The following is a 15963-nucleotide window of genomic DNA, read 5'->3' on the forward strand; positions in this document are numbered from 1 at the left end:
TTAAATAACTTTTTAAAGGTACTGGGTGTATAATGACGTATACAATTGATATGTTTTTTTTTACTAGTTTCCAATATACTTAAGTATTAAAGCACATGACATCTCAGAGTAATCTTGCAAGTTGATTTGTACAAGTTAATCTCTTCAGTTACAGGATTTCTGTCTTGCATGATATGTCCCACCAAATTAAATCTTTCCCTGCATCCAGTACAATGGATAGTGTTTCACTGCTGTGTGAAGCTTCCCACGACTTATACAGTGGTGTGGTTTCACTCCTATGTGAATTCGCTGTTTGTTTGTTTTTTAATTTCCTATTTCAGTGAAGCTCTTCCTACAATCATTACACTGGTGTTGTTTAAAGGTTTGTAATTGAGAGAAGCTCTTCCTATACTGAACAAAAATATAAACGCAGCATGCAACAATTTCAAAGATTTTACTGAGTTAGTTCATATAAGGAAATCAGTCAATTGAAATAAATTCATTAGGCCCTAATCTATGGATTTGACATGACTGGGTATACAGATATGCATCTGTTGGTCACAGATACCTTAAAAAAAAAAAAGGTAGGGGCGTGGATCAGAAAACCAGTCAGTATCTGGTGTGACCACCATTTGCCTCATGCAGCGCGACACATCTCCTTCACATAGAGTTGATCAGGCTGTTGATTGTGGCCTGTGGAATGTTGTTCAATGTTCAATGGCTGTGTGAAGTTGCTGGATATTGGCGGGAACTGGAACACGCTGTCCTACACATCGATCCAGAGCATCCCAGACATGCTCAATGGGTGACATGTCTGGTGAGTATGCAGGCCATGGAAGAACTGGGACATTTTCAGCTTCCAGGAATTGTGTACAGATCCTTGCGACATGGGGCCGTGCATTATCATACTGAAACATGAGGCGATGGTGGCGGATGAATGGCATGACAATGGGCCTCAGGATCTCGTCACGGTATCTGTGTGCATTCAAATTGCCATCGATAAAATGCAATTGTGTTCGTTGTCCGTAGCTTACGCCTGCCCATACCATAACCCCACCGCCACCATGGGGCACTCTGTTCACAACGTTGACATCAGCAAACCGCTCGCCCACACGACGCCATACACGTTGTCTGCCATCTGCCCGGTACAGTTGAAACCGGGATTCATCCGTGAAGAGCACACTTCTCCAGCGTGCCAGTGGCCATCGAAGGTGAGCATTTGACCGCTGAAGGCAGATTCGACTCCGAACTGCAGTCAGGTCAAGACCCTGGTGAGGACGACGAGCACACAGATGAGCTTCCCTGAGACGGTTTCCGACAGCTTGTGCAGAAATTCTTCGGTTGTGCAAACCCACAGTTTCATCAGATGTCCGAGTGGCTGGTCTCAAGACGATCCCGCAGGTGAAGAAGCCGGATGTGGAGGTCCTGGGCTGGCGTGGTTACACGTGGTCTGCGGTTGTGAGGCCGGTTTGACGTACTGCCAAATTCTCCAAAACGACGTTGGAGGCGGCTTATAGTAGAGAAATGAACATTCAATTCTCTGGCAACAGCTCTGGTGGACATTCCTGCAGTCAGCATGCTAACTGCACGCTCCCTCAAAACTTGAGACATCTGTGGCACTGTGTTGTGTGACAAAACTGCACATTTTTAGTGGCCTTTTATTGTCCCCAGCACAAGGTGCACCTGTGTAATGACCATGGGACCAACACTTTACATGTTGCGTTTATATTTTTGTTCAGTGTACATTCATTAGAGGTGTGGTTTCTCTCCTGTGTGAAGATGCTGGTGTCATCTTAGTGTTGTAACTTATTCTCACATACATTAGTGATATGGTTTCTCTCCCGTGTACATTTGCTGCATTGTTGTCAAACATGATATTAAACACAATATTTTATATGTTTTTTGCCAAAAACACGAGTTTGTCAACAGTATCAGGTTTTAGTCTTGTCTGTTTGCATGTAACAATGTTACCACAGGTACTGAAAACTCTCTCACATGCAGCACTTGTTGCTGGTATGCACAAATACTTCTGTGCAAGTTTGCAGAGTCTAGGGAAGTTGGTCTGCTGAGCTTTCCACCAGATCAATGGATCCGATTCACTGTCAGCCAAAGGAGAAAGTAGATAATGATTTAGTTCTAGTACAATTTTGTCTTTTTCAGACACTAGCTTGGAGGCACGAGGTCCCGACGTGTTTGCCTTGAATAGGCTACCCAAGGTCTTCAGTTTCTTAGCAGGTGCTTCCTGAGATTCGGTTTCAGTGTTACTGGCTCCGGCAGCAAAGCTCTTGTCCTGCTGGAGAAGAGATTCCACCTCCGACACCACTCTAGCTTTGATTGCTGCAACCCTGTCCTCACTGATGTACTGCACTTTGAACCTAGGGTCGATAAAAGATGAAACATCAAGTAGATCTTGGGTGTCTGTACTGGAATACTTCAAGTTGAGGTAACTCAGAATCTTCTCTTTGATTGACTTGGTGAGTTCAGTGTCATCTTCCTCAACAGCAAGAATATTGTTGTTAAGCAGATGCAAAACAGGTTTGACATAGGAGACACTGACATAGTTTTCACATGACAGAACGTCTGTGAAGGCCACCAGTGGGCTCAAAGCCTTATTCAATGACCGAAGCACATCGGCGTCCTGCCATGTAGGCACCAAGTTCCTGGTTTTTCGGTCAGCAGTCAGGACTTGTGCGATTGCTTCTTCCTGTTCCAGCACCCTTTGGATCATTCGTTGACGTGATCCCCAGCGAGTGGGTGTTTCTGTTACCAGCTGGTGCTGAGGAAGACTGAGCTCAGCTTGTGCTACACTCAGTGCTTTTCGTTTCTTCCAGCTGCATGAGAAGGTGCTCACCAGCTTCTTACACACACCAATGGCATGGTCTATGCGCTTATCACCTTTCACGCTGTTTTCTAAAGAAAAAAATATAAACATAAATGTAAGGAATGTATATAGCGCTGTAATCCCATCAAGTTTCGCTGTCACCATAAAGATGCAATCACAGCTTTACACAGTCCTCATGTACATTAGGCTGTTACATTTCCTTTTACATATATTACATGAACAGTAAATCCAAAAGGACAACCAGTCAAGTATCATCTTATTAAATTGACACTCTGATATTTATTTTTCACCATTACATAAAAGTAATAGTTTAAAATTTGCCTTGAGACAATATTCAGCAGACAACCAATTACAATTTCCTCCTGTATTTAAATCAAGCTAATAGCACTATTTTAAAATATTATTATTATTATTATTATTTTCTTACCAGACGTCCTTATCCAGGGTGACTTACAATCACATTATTTTTACATACAATTCCCCATTTATACAGTTGGGTTTTTACTGGAGCAATCTAGGTAAAGCACCTTGCTCAAGGGTACAGCAGCAGCGTCCCCCCCACCTGGGGTTGTGTTCCTTTTAGTAAGGGATCGTAAGTTAAATCACTTGCACAAATGAAATGTTTTATTTTCTTGCGCAGAATGTGTACACAAAAAAACGCACCTTTCCTCACTAACATACATTTGCTTTTAACCTGTTAATATGCAATCTAGGCGGATGCAGCATGAGATACGCTAAAACAAACTAGAAGTACTTTTAAAAGCTGCTTTTATATAATACTGCAGGCCCAAAATGCTTTTAATACTGTACGTTTAAATAATTTGCAAAACACAACACGCTTTCCTTTCTAAAGTTTTTCACATATTGAGGCCATGGCAGTGGTGGGCGGGGACACATTTTATCATACTAAACTTACTTACTCTTTTGTCATGGATTGTATGTAGATATAGTTTATCAACAGCAGTGTGGAGTAGTGGTTAGGGCTCTGGACTCCTGACTAGAGGGTCGTGGGTTCAATCCCCAGTGAGGGACACTGCTGTTGTACCCTTGAGCAAGGTACTTTACCTAGATTGCTCCAGTAAAAACCCAACTGTATAAATGGGTAATTGTATGTAAAAATAATGTATAATGTGATATCTTGTAACAATTGTAAGTCGCCCTGGATAAGGGCGTCTGCTAAGAAATAAATAATAATAATAATAAACAGAAATGTCAGGCAACTAAATATAGTTTAATAATCAATATTAGAAAGCAAGTGATTAATATAGCTAGTGTAACACAGCTCACCCTAGGGCAAGTGACAGCGAATCAACACTAGGCACTTGGTCTGTAGGCTGCTACACTACAACAGAATATTAACCCTAGTTAAACATACTCTAAATAACACAGAGATAGGTACATTCAAATTGTTACTAAAATAAATCACTCACCGATAGCAAGGTGAAGCCTGTGTCCGAAGCACTGGAGTCTCTCCCATGCATTTAGTTGTGCAGCTTTGACGACATCTGACCCGCTGTCTGTGGTGATGCAGATTTGCAGCTCTTCCCTCAGGCCCCAGGCAGACAGAGCATCTCGCAGACCCTGTGCGATTGCTTCACCAGTGTGATCCTCAGGGAAGTACGAGGTTTGTAGGCACTTTGTGCATAATTTCCAATCAGGATCAATGTAGTGTACAGTTAGGCTGATGTATGGCTCAGTGGTCTGGCTTGACCACAGGTCTGTGGTACTTGCAAAGAATTGTACGCGGGTCAGCGCTTCGGCTACTTGCTCACGACAGTCATCGTACAAAGCTGGCAAAGCCGTTTCTGAAAAATACTTGCGACTTGGCAGCTGATATTTCTTGTCGATCATTTTCAACAGCTTTTTAAAGCCTTCTTTTTCTACAGTGTAGATAGGAACCATGTCTTTGGCAATGAAATAGGTTACTGCATCGGTAATCTGTTTCCATCGTTTACTGTCTGGCTCATAGGGCGCAACATTAGAAATTGATTCAGAGATCGGGGTTTGGTTTTCGATGACCGAGTGTTTAGTAGGCTTGTCAGAGGATCGTTTTTCAATGCATTTACTGTACTCCATTGGATGTCGGTGCCTCAGGTGATGAAATAGGTTTGATGTGTTGCCTCCTTTGGCTGGCACGACTTTCCAACATTTTTTACAAAGTATGGTGCTTTGCTTAAAATCGGACGATTTGAATCCGAAAAAAGCCCAAACTGCTGAAGACGAGCATTTCTTTGGAACAAGCTCCTCTTTCTCCTTTGAATGAGACGAAGTTAACGCTCCACACTGTCGCTCTTTATCTCTGTGGTTACTCGCCGCCATCCTGAAGCGATTAGCCGAGGACGATGGCGGGGCGTGCATACGGGAAGCCCTGAAACCCCAAAGCGTACACATACAAATTATATTACATCAAACAATATATTATAACCCTTGTGCATAACATGAACATTAAGCTTTGGACGGATCCATTTGAACTTCATAGGTAGGTCAATAGGTAGTGCATATATTATAAAAAATTGCTATTTTTATTGTCATTTAAAAATACCGGCAAGAACAATAATACAGGCTGTGTGGTCCAGTGGTTAAAGAAAAGGGCTTGTAACCAGGAGGTCCCCAGTTCAAATCCCACCTCAGCCACTGACTCATTGTGTGACCCTGAGCAAGTCACTTAACCTCCTTGTGCTCCGTCTTTCGGGTGAGACGTAGTTGTAAGTGACTCTGCAGCTGATGCATAGTTCACACACCCTAGTCTCTGTAAGTCGCCTTGGATAAAGGTGTCTGCTAAATAAATAAAATAAACAATACTGGCATATGGCTCCAAACCTACCTTGGTTGCTGTTGTGATGAAGGATGTGTTTGGATAGCCTCCAGCTGGGAGATGCGCCGTTTCCTCTGAATGGAACCCAGCTCAGCCCCATCCTCTCCATTACTATACAAGTCATGAGATGTCTCTCCTTCATTTAATAAAGCCTCACGCTTGACTGCTTCTGGTTTAACAGGGACAGGTTCAAGTACAGGACTCTCCTCTTGAATGGGGACAGGTTCCAGTTCAGAAAGCTTTATATCGGTATCTGAAAAACAAAATAAGCTTATTTTTTTATTTCACATATGATGCATTTTTTTCAATTTTCGTTCAGCATTCTAACCCGGTGTGCTCACTGCAACATCGCATCTAATGCAAAAGATACTGCTTGTTACCACGCACTCCTTAAATCAAAAAGTAAAAAACACAGTAATTAGAGTAAAGACTAATAAAGCTTTAAAATAGAGCGGACGCAAAACTCGGCAAAAAAGCTGCTGAAGTGGCCTAAAGACTCAAGGAAACAAACAGCCTGAAGGAAGAGCATGGAATTATCAGTCTTCAGATAGAAGGGAGCCCCTGATAGAAGTGGCTATGCTGCTGAGACGTAGAGTCACATGACAGTACCTGTAGAGGAGTCACCTGTTGAGTTCCAGTGTGAAACTTCATCCCCGGCTGCTGCATCACCAAATCATGGAGTACAAACAGCAGTTTTGTAAAGATTACTGCCAGGCAATTACACTTCTGTCTTACAGACTGATACACTCCCATGTGGATTACTTCAATTACCATCTCCATCTGCAGATGTGCAACATCTTTGATGTGACAAGTTAACAGAAAAGGATCCTACTGTATGACAAGCGCACAGCTGGCAAAGCTGGGAATGCAGTTTGCTCACTGTGGTGGTTTTATCACGGCATTTTACTCAAGCAGTTACTTGCACAAAACATTTACTTTTCCAACAAAAGTTCAACAAAACAAAAGCCAGACCATAATAAACATATAAAGGGCTCTACACTGGCAAAAAACAATGGCTTTCAGTTCAATACATTTGTAGAGGGCACCAAGGCCACTAAACTTATGCGAAGGTCAAAGTGTAGGATGTTGTGCCATTTTGCTTAGGATTCATATATAAAACAAATTACCCACAGAAATAAATAACATTAACTTAACTATTGTTCAGAAAATGCCCTTTTTATTTTGGCAAATTCCACCATCCTACTGTGCAAAGCTAGTAGAGACTGATCCAGCAATTGGTGCAAAAGGTTCTTCTACCAAGTACTGACGTTAGGGGCTGAATACTTGTGCAACCAGTAAATTTCATTTTGTACATTTTCTTTACAAGTTTTGCCAACATTTAACCTCCTCCTCATATAACCGTATTTAGTTTAACCACTACAGCTTTGAATAAAAAAGCTGTTTGAAGAACTGTGCATAAATTATTTGTAATTCCACAAAATGTGACATTGGTAGGGGGTGAATATTTCTGCAAACCACTGTGTGTGTGTGTGTAATTATATTACATATATATATATATATATATATATATATATATATATATATATATATATATATAGAGAGAGAGAGAGAGAGAGAGAGAGAGAGAGAGAGAGAGATAAACATTGTGATAAAGCACATGTTGCACTAGTTAAACAGATGTATGTAAGGTAGTGATGATCTATTATAAAAAGAAAACTGATAAATTAATGCACCTCAAGATTGTATTTCATCTATTATTAGTACTGATAAAACAAGGAAGATGTTACTTGGATCATGGCAGCGTTATAGCTTAGCATAGTAATAAGTATCTACCTATTAGTGTTCATTTCTAGAGTAGGTGAACCCAGGGTTAACATTTAACAAAATAATCTGTGTCAGATTAAATTAGCATTTTATATTCACTGAATAAACTTAATATCCTGTTAGTTCATTGCATGTTATCTTATAAAATCGTAATGTTTAACATTTAATTTTACATTTGGTCTATAAAATAAACTTCATACCTTAACTTCAAGCCTTAAAAAATCAATATGAAAATCACTACACAACATTTTCATGAAGTTGGGTATCGTTTAGCAGCCATTTCAGAATGACAAGCTTGCCTTTTTTCTGTCCCATGAGATTCTGGCTCGCGCAGCACAGCACGTTTTTTCCCCCCAGATGGCTTTCCATAGAGATCAGTAGGAGTGCACGCCCGTAATCTGGTTTGTTTACTTTTTGCTGTCAAATTTATAGGGGCTCAAGAGCTGCTGTGATGATCCTGTGTTTGTGTTTTTTTGTTTGTTTTTTTAAATATTAATCTCACAGATCTCTTTTTTCATTTACCTTTTTTTTATTTATTTTTTTTTAATTGGTAGCGCAAATTCTGGTGAGGCGGTAGATAACTGCTAGGCATTTTTGTCATTTGTAGCGAAGACGAACATCTGATTTTTGTATCCGAATTCATGTTAAAAAAAATATTAATTCCAGTATTTGGTTATTTGTCCCAGCACTAGAAAATAATGTCCTTTTTAATATCAATCTACAAATTTACAGTGAAGCAAATTTGATAAAAAAAAAAAATAAAAGGGGCATTTAAATGTCAGTAGCTATCGAAAGTGTTCTGCTTAACAAACTGCTACTTGGTAGTAATGAGGTGATCACTCTGCTACATGGTGAAGTCTACATCTTGTGGAAAACCAATTATTTTTATTTAAGAACAATGATAAACAAAAAGCTAATTGAACCAAATATCAAACAATTTGAAGAAAGTGGAAAACAAAAATAACTATTTATAGTCACCTAATCACAGATACTGACTTCAATAACTGAGTCCAACCATAGAGCTGCAAAACTGCTCTCTGATCTACACAAAAGGAAGATCCTGACTGAACCAACTGACAGCCTTTATACCTTTCCAGGCCTACCCCTCCCCCCAGAATAAACCATTATGCAGGTGGTTATATAAGAACAAAACAGCAAACAGTTATCAATAATAAATAAAGTATTCAAAAAGAAACAAATCAATGAATATGTATATATACTAAACATTAATCTAAACACATGCATTAATACTATGCTTTAAAACAAGCAGAGGGAAACTTAATTCAAATCAGCTATCCCCCCTTTCAATATCTTCTACAGGTACTGCCCTGACTACAGGAAGTCAGTACCCAGGGAAGTCAATAAAAGCTTCCCTCACCAACATGGCTGGTTCCCCACTTCCTGTCAAGATGGAGGACCATACCACCACACCCAACTCAGGTTACCTAAACCATTGCATAACAAAAAACATGCACATTAAAATACCTGTTGTTCATTTTATCTTAACAATAGTACCGCAATACATTGTTCTGGAAGTGTGCACCCTTCCAAACCAACTGTCTAAACAGTACTCTTGATTAACCTTTCTTTTGTTTTTCAGGACACTCCCAACCACAGGCCTCCAGTCCTGATACACCAGGTAAGTGAATTTTGTTTTTATTATTTTCCTTACTAGACCCAAGGTTCAGCAACACAATACACAAACAGTTAAAAAACAATTTGCAGAAAATGTCCAGATACATACCGAGACAAATGTGAGGGTCTCCTCCCTCACAGGCTGTAAAACTATACTACAGGCAAGCAGGCAGTAATGTTGTTGAAGCTGACACCCTGGGATCCTTCAAGAAGCTGCTTGATGAGATTCTGGGATCAATAAGCTACTAACAACCAAACGAGCAAGATGGGCTGAATGGCCTCCTCTCGTTTGGAAACGTTCTTACGAGTTACTGCAGGGTCTTGTTAGAACACTGCAGAAACTGTGTCACAGCAACATCACTGTGTTAAACTGCACAGATTTTATTAACACACACTTTAAACTCTGCATTCAAATTTGTTACATTTAGAAGTGTTGTATTACTAAACACATTTTCGGTTTCTCCCAAGTTTACTTTTCTGTAATGCATTTAAAGTTCCCAACTTTCATTTCAAATATTATTTGTTTAAAGCTGGATGATGAGGAGCCAACATTTAAGTAAATCAATGATTAATTGCTAGTGGTGCAATCGGCAAACCTAATTTCTTCATCAATCATCATATATGCATTTATTGACAATAATCTATGCATTACAATATTTTATTTTTCAAAATTTTTCAAATACATGTACATTTAACGCTTCAATAACAATAATTTTAAAAAAATCAATACTATTTTAGCAGAACTCATTTGGATCTGAAATGCTCTTGTTAATTAACATTACTCTTAACATTGTTAAAAGCAAAGCATTATTCTCAGAAAGCTAGATTGGCTAACTTAACTACTAAACAGTTTATTTTTCTAGAATACTGTAATGTATTCTAAACGCAACCTGCTTTGAAACACATACTTAAAGAAACTAATCATTTAAAATCATTACACAAAACACAACAGGTATGCTGTGTTCTGGTCACCTACACAAAATTCAATACATTACCAAACATCGCTTTTCCGTCCTCCTTTTCCTTTACCCCAGAAAATACCAAACTGTGCCTGATTCTTCCCTTTAAATTAACTGCGTAGCTCCAATTTTTAAACCAGGAAAATGTAAAAAAAAAAATTGTAACAGATGTGACTTGTCCAAAGCAAATCCAAAGGCTGAAAGGCTTGTATCCTAGCAACACGTGGACGTTGGCTATCTATCTTACTTGGCACTTATCAGCATATAACTACATAATCAACGTTTTAATACAAACTGGCAATGGGAGACTTCAAACTGGGCTCTAATTTGATGCAGATTTACCAGTATGTAAGATGGAAGTTTAAGGATCGATTATCAATAATCAATGCATTGATTAATTGTTGAATCTCTATTAAATCGCCTAATGAAAGGAAAGAAAATCCTAATTGTGGTAATAAAAGTATGTGTTGTAAGATCTGGATTTTTATAAGGACACAGGCAAAGTATGCAGAACCTACACCAGACACTCGCGAGAGAGCCAGGGCACTGCCACAGGATACAAGACTCAGCACAGTCAGGACAGCACAGGACAGCACAGGACAGCACAGGACACAAGACTCAGCATAGCCAGGACAGCACAGGCCAAGACTCAGCACAGCCAGGACAGCACAGGACACAAGACTCAGCATAGCCAGGACAGCACAGGACAAGACTCAGCACAGCCAGGACAGCACAGGACACAAGACTCAGCACAGCCAGGACAGCACAGGACACAAGACTCAGCACAGCCAGGACAGCACAGGACACAAGACTCAGCACAGCCAGGACAGCACAGGACACAAGACTCAGCACAGCCAGGACAGCACAGGATACAAGACTCAGCACAGTCAGGACAGCACAGGACAGCACAGGACACAAGACTCAGCACAGCCAGGACAGCACAGGACAAGACTCAGCACAGCCAGGACAGCACAGGACACAAGACTCAGCACAGCCAGGACAGCACAGGACACAAGACTCAGCACAGCCAGGACAGCACAGCACATGACTCAGCACAGCCAGGACAGCACAGCACAGAAGACTCAGCACAGTCAGGACAGCACAGGACACAAGACTCAGCACAGCCAGCACAGCACAGGACACAAAACTCAGCACAGCCAGCACAGCACAGCACAGCACAGCACAGCAGGGGACACAAGACTCACTGTCCTGTACTGTCCTCTGGACAGAGCTCTGCATGCCTCAGGTTACAGGACACAGCAAACCCTAAGCATGGAAGTATATTTCAAGATATGTACATTTGGTCCCACAAGCATTAAACCCAATGTCAGCCTGACCATAAACAATCCTGTTTGTTGTGTAGAATAGTTCCAGTTTAAACAATTTTAAATTGTAAATAGTGACATGGTGTTGTGACAAGCAGATTTCAAAGAAGGGTGCACTAAAATTAGTGTTGGGGATTGTAAACAAACTGGACTGTAAATAGCTTTCTACTGAAGTACAGTGAAGAAGCCAAACAGACATAAATGACCCCCTAACGCAGTGTATTTCACCGGCTTTCTCCCCCTCTTTCAATAAAGCCCCCCTCTATAGATCTGCATTCCAGTTTCACTCACCTCTCTCAGTGACGCTAGAAGGTGGTGTTTCCTCCTGCAGGATCCGCTCATTGGCCTGGTCACACCCCAGCTCAGTCACTTCCTCCTTGATCTCAACAGTCCTGTCTGCAGAAACAACCCATCGAACAGGAAGCTCTGGGCTGATGTGAGCTGCTTCCATCTCAGAAACTTCCTTTGAGTGAGGCTGATCCATTCTCACTGAAGAAAAACAGACACGACTTTTAGGTTTGTCATTTCAGACTACATAGTGCTTTTATTTGAATTTCCACAGAACTCACTCTTTAGTACACTACGGGTGTGTTGGTAAACTCAATCTCAGAGTGTCAGAGCGCACTCTGACCGTTGGTAAACTCCTGGAGTGCTCTGGTGTCTTTCGAAAACTCAGAGCAGATGAATTTGGGAGCGCTCGAGCACACTCTGGCCGCTTCTGCTTCAGAGCTGGATTCTCAGATTAATAGAGATTCAACAATTAATCAATGCATTGATTATTGATAATCTATCCTTAAACTTCCATCTTACATATTGGTAAATCTGCATCAAATTAGAGCCCAGTTTGAAGTCTCCCATTGCCAGTTTGTATTAACGTTGATTATGTAGTTATATGCTGATAAGTGCTAAGTAAGAGATAGCCAACGTCCACGTGTTGCTAGGATACAAGCCTTTCAGCCTTTGGATTTGCTAACGGCTCACTGTGGTGGATGCAGGTATATTCTAAACTTATTTATTTCTATATTTGTCATTTTAATGTTTTTTGAGAAGAAAAAAAAAAAGATATTCCAAATATTTTAAGTTCGGGTTTTACATTTTGAAGCGACTGAAAGGGGAGGAGTCGTCTACATGCTAGCCTTGTTCAACATCAATTAGCACTGGCCAGTTTTATTTATTTATTTATTGATATATCTATATCTATCTATAGATAGATAGATAGATAGATAGATAGATAGATAGATAGATAGATAGATAGATAGAGAGGTCTGACTTAGTATCTCGTTATTTCGACTTATACTAAGTCGATATAACGAGATAGTAGGTCAACCTTTTAATGGAAATTTAAAATGCATTTCGTTTTGTTTTTTTTGGTGGAGGAAATATAAAACTGAAGAGCAGCAGTAATAATTGCATTAGTATTAGACTTAAAATATAAAATTAAAAAAAAATCTGTTATATCGGTCTAAGAAAAAGCCATTAAATGGCGCAACTGCATAATGATCATATCAGTATTAAACCGTTTTAGGTCGTTTGAATAGATGTAATACACGCTCTGAAGCACTCCGAAGAGATTTCTCGGACGCCCTTTCACAGCGTCAGATTGAGTTTACGAACGCACCCTAGATTATGTATTAATCCATATTATTGAAATTCACACATCAAGGCAGCCTTATTTGAAATGTTCTTGGTATCTACTGCACCTTTGTAATATGAATTCCTCTGTGTCCTGCAACAGACTGAAGAAACTTGCAAAAGGCATGCAAGGCTATTCCACCCTTAAAACACAGGGATTCTTCTATTACATAACATTAGGTAAACCTTTATTATCATAATTAGGGCAGCAGTGTGGAGTAGTGGTCAGGGCTCTGGACTCTTGACCGGAGGGTCGTGGGTTCAATCCCAGGTGGGGGACACTGCTGCTGTACCCTTGAGCAAGGTACTTTACCTAGATTGCTCCAGTAAAAACCCAACTGTATAAATGGGTAATTGTATGTAAAAAATAATGTGATATCTTGTAACAATTGTAAGTCGCCCTGGATAAGGGCGTCTGCTAAGAAATAAATAATAATAATAATAATAATAATAATAATAATAATAATAATAATAATAATAATACTATATCTACATGCATTATAAGTTATTATGGCACATATCAACAGGGTCGAATAGTCCCACCTAACCCACAGTTTGGGCCAAACGTTTTGCTTCACCCTACAGAATGAACTAATTTTGCTTCACAAAGTCGAATGAAACCTGCTGAATAACGTTACGTTAACATACTGAATTGCATACCATTTTGTAGTTTACCAAAACTGACAAATAAAAAAAAGGTGACATTTCAAAGTCTAAAATTAACTAATATTTGTACTATTATATTTTGGCTTCCGGTAGACTTTTAATGTTGTAGTTTCTTGGGAGTTACATGATGTTAAATAAAAGATCTAAATTATGTTCACATAGTTGTTTTCTTTTCGACCCTAAAATTCTAGGTGATATAAAACTGTAACTAAAAAACCACAAAACCCCCGCAATAATTAATTTGGATGTTGTTTGTTGAACTAAAATACAGTTTGAACACCGTCCTACAGAACACATTGTATACTACTATTGTACAACCGCATAAAAAAGCTCTCCTGTTGTGTGTGTGTGTGTGTGTATATATATATATATATATATATAAACAAAAGATCAATGTGAATTAAAATACGTTACGTTGTGTTTACCTCTCACCTGAATCTCTCTCTCTCTCTCTCTGCAGTTGGTTTAAGTTGTTGTTTTCTCTTTCTTTAGTCGAGTTCAAGACTCCCGTTTCACATCTAAACCGCCACTTTAACTAAAACCATTAAGATAAAGAAAACAACCCGTCCAATCTGTAAATAAATCAAACAAAGTACAAACACTGCGCACACACGAGCAGCTCCTTTGCAATACAAAGCAGGGAGACGCAACTGGAGCCACATGAGGACATTGCGAAATAAAACTCAAAACAGCACAGGAAGCAACGTGACGAGACCCGGTGTCCCCCCCGAGTCATGTGACATAGTAGCGCACGAGTCACGTGACGAGCAGGTTTCGTGACGCGGAGAGGCGTTTTATTGACATTTATTCGTATTATATATATATATATATATATATATATATATATATATATATATGAATGTTTTTTGTATCATAAATGGTTGTATTTTATTTGATTGCTCTTGTTTTACTTACAGAAAATTACGTTTGCGTGTTGTTTTTTTTTACATTTATTAGTATCATGATTATATTTATTTAATATTTAACAATGTTTTTTTGTATCATAAATGGTTGTATTTTATTTGATTGCTCTTCACGTGATTACAAAAGAGCTTTCGCAGTAAATATAAAATACATTAAATATTGTTTAATTGCAATAATAATAATAATAATAATAATAATAATAATAATAATAATAATAATAATAATTACATGTATATACATATATGCTAATAAATAAATAAATAAATAATAAAGTAGAACAGCTTAAATGATCACAACTGTAACGCAACTGTAAAAAAATGTTTATAACAAACAATAAGTTAGAAGTATAGTCTGGTAATAATTTCTACACATATTTGTGGGTAGTCATGTTGATGTTTATAGTCTTGCTATACTTATGGATCACAATCAGGGAGTTGTCATGAATACACATACAGTTGCAGACAAAATTATTGACACCCTTGACTAAAGATCATTCAAGACGCTTTTTTAAATTGAATTGTTGTCAAATGTGGTTACCATTAAGGTTAAGCTTTTTGTGCTTAGATGACTTTGTATAGTTATTTCATACACTGTTTCTTTAAATTCTTGTCTGTTAATGGTGGATTTCGGCGAGCTGCTCGAACAATTCTTTATGCTGTAATCGTAATTTTCCTGGGACGTCCATTTCTTTCCATCCTTTCAGTTGAATTAGTCTTCAAATACTTTTTGATTATTGTGGATTTTTGTATTACATTTTTTTTCCCCTCAGTGCTCTTCATCGATTCCCCTGCTGCTGTAGTAGTTACTGTAACAAGTGCTTTTCTCACATCTGGATCCAACTCCTTTGTTTTGACCATGCTGTGCTGAGTGCACAAACTACTTTGCTTCAGTTTCTGTGCGTGTTTTACAGCTAATGATTTTTATATATAATATTGCTAAATTGATAAGTAGTGGTTTCTAATTGATGAATAGTGTTAATAGTGACTAGCGCAATTAAGACTACCCTTAATTGAGCTAGACTTACACAGACTTTAATTGAAAATGTGCCAATAAGTTTGTGATCAACAAATATTGTTATTTACTCCAGTAAGGCAGTATCATTAATATAGGTTATACAGTAGCTTCAGTGTATATTGTGAGAAATATTTAGGGAATGGCAAAAATTAAAGGAATGAACAGGTCAAACAATTATTCATGCATGTTCTTGCACTAAATCTGCAAACACATTTCTCTTAGTTTAACCATATAACTTCTCATTAAAAAATGAAGTAATACACCCTCATGGTATGTGTTGCCACTTCCTACAGTGTTTATCAGATCATTGGCATCATCCTGGAATGGAGCCTCTCATTTCTCAAAGCAGGTCTGCACATTGGTTGTTGTTCATTTGTTATCAGTAAT

At 38.8% G+C, this 15963-nt stretch overlaps 1 protein-coding gene across 4 annotated transcripts in view; it reads right to left on the minus strand.

Moving 5' to 3' along the window:
• Window positions 1-1722: 1722 nt before the first annotated feature.
• Window positions 1723-15963, minus strand: part of LOC131724983 (E3 SUMO-protein ligase ZBED1-like) — a 143004-nt gene continuing 128763 nt past the window's right edge. For 2 of the 4 annotated variants that reach the window (XM_059018195.1, XM_059018197.1), the window contains exons 3-5: window positions 5646-5889; window positions 4252-5189; window positions 1723-2889 (exon numbers count right to left, since the gene is read on the minus strand). In XM_059018195.1, the coding sequence (XP_058874178.1) occupies window positions 1871-2889; window positions 4252-5189; window positions 5646-5889 (2201 nt within the window). In that variant the 3' untranslated portion in view covers window positions 1723-1870. Of the gene's footprint in view, window positions 2890-4251; window positions 5190-5645; window positions 5890-11631; window positions 11830-14063; window positions 14384-15963 lie in introns of those variants that run through there. The other 2 variants (XM_059018194.1, XM_059018193.1) reach the window with 2 other exon arrangements.

The sequence above is a fragment of the Acipenser ruthenus genome, chromosome 58 (assembly GCF_902713425.1).
Source record: "Acipenser ruthenus chromosome 58, fAciRut3.2 maternal haplotype, whole genome shotgun sequence".
In the NCBI taxonomy this organism is placed as follows: Eukaryota; Metazoa; Chordata; class Actinopteri; order Acipenseriformes; family Acipenseridae; genus Acipenser; species Acipenser ruthenus.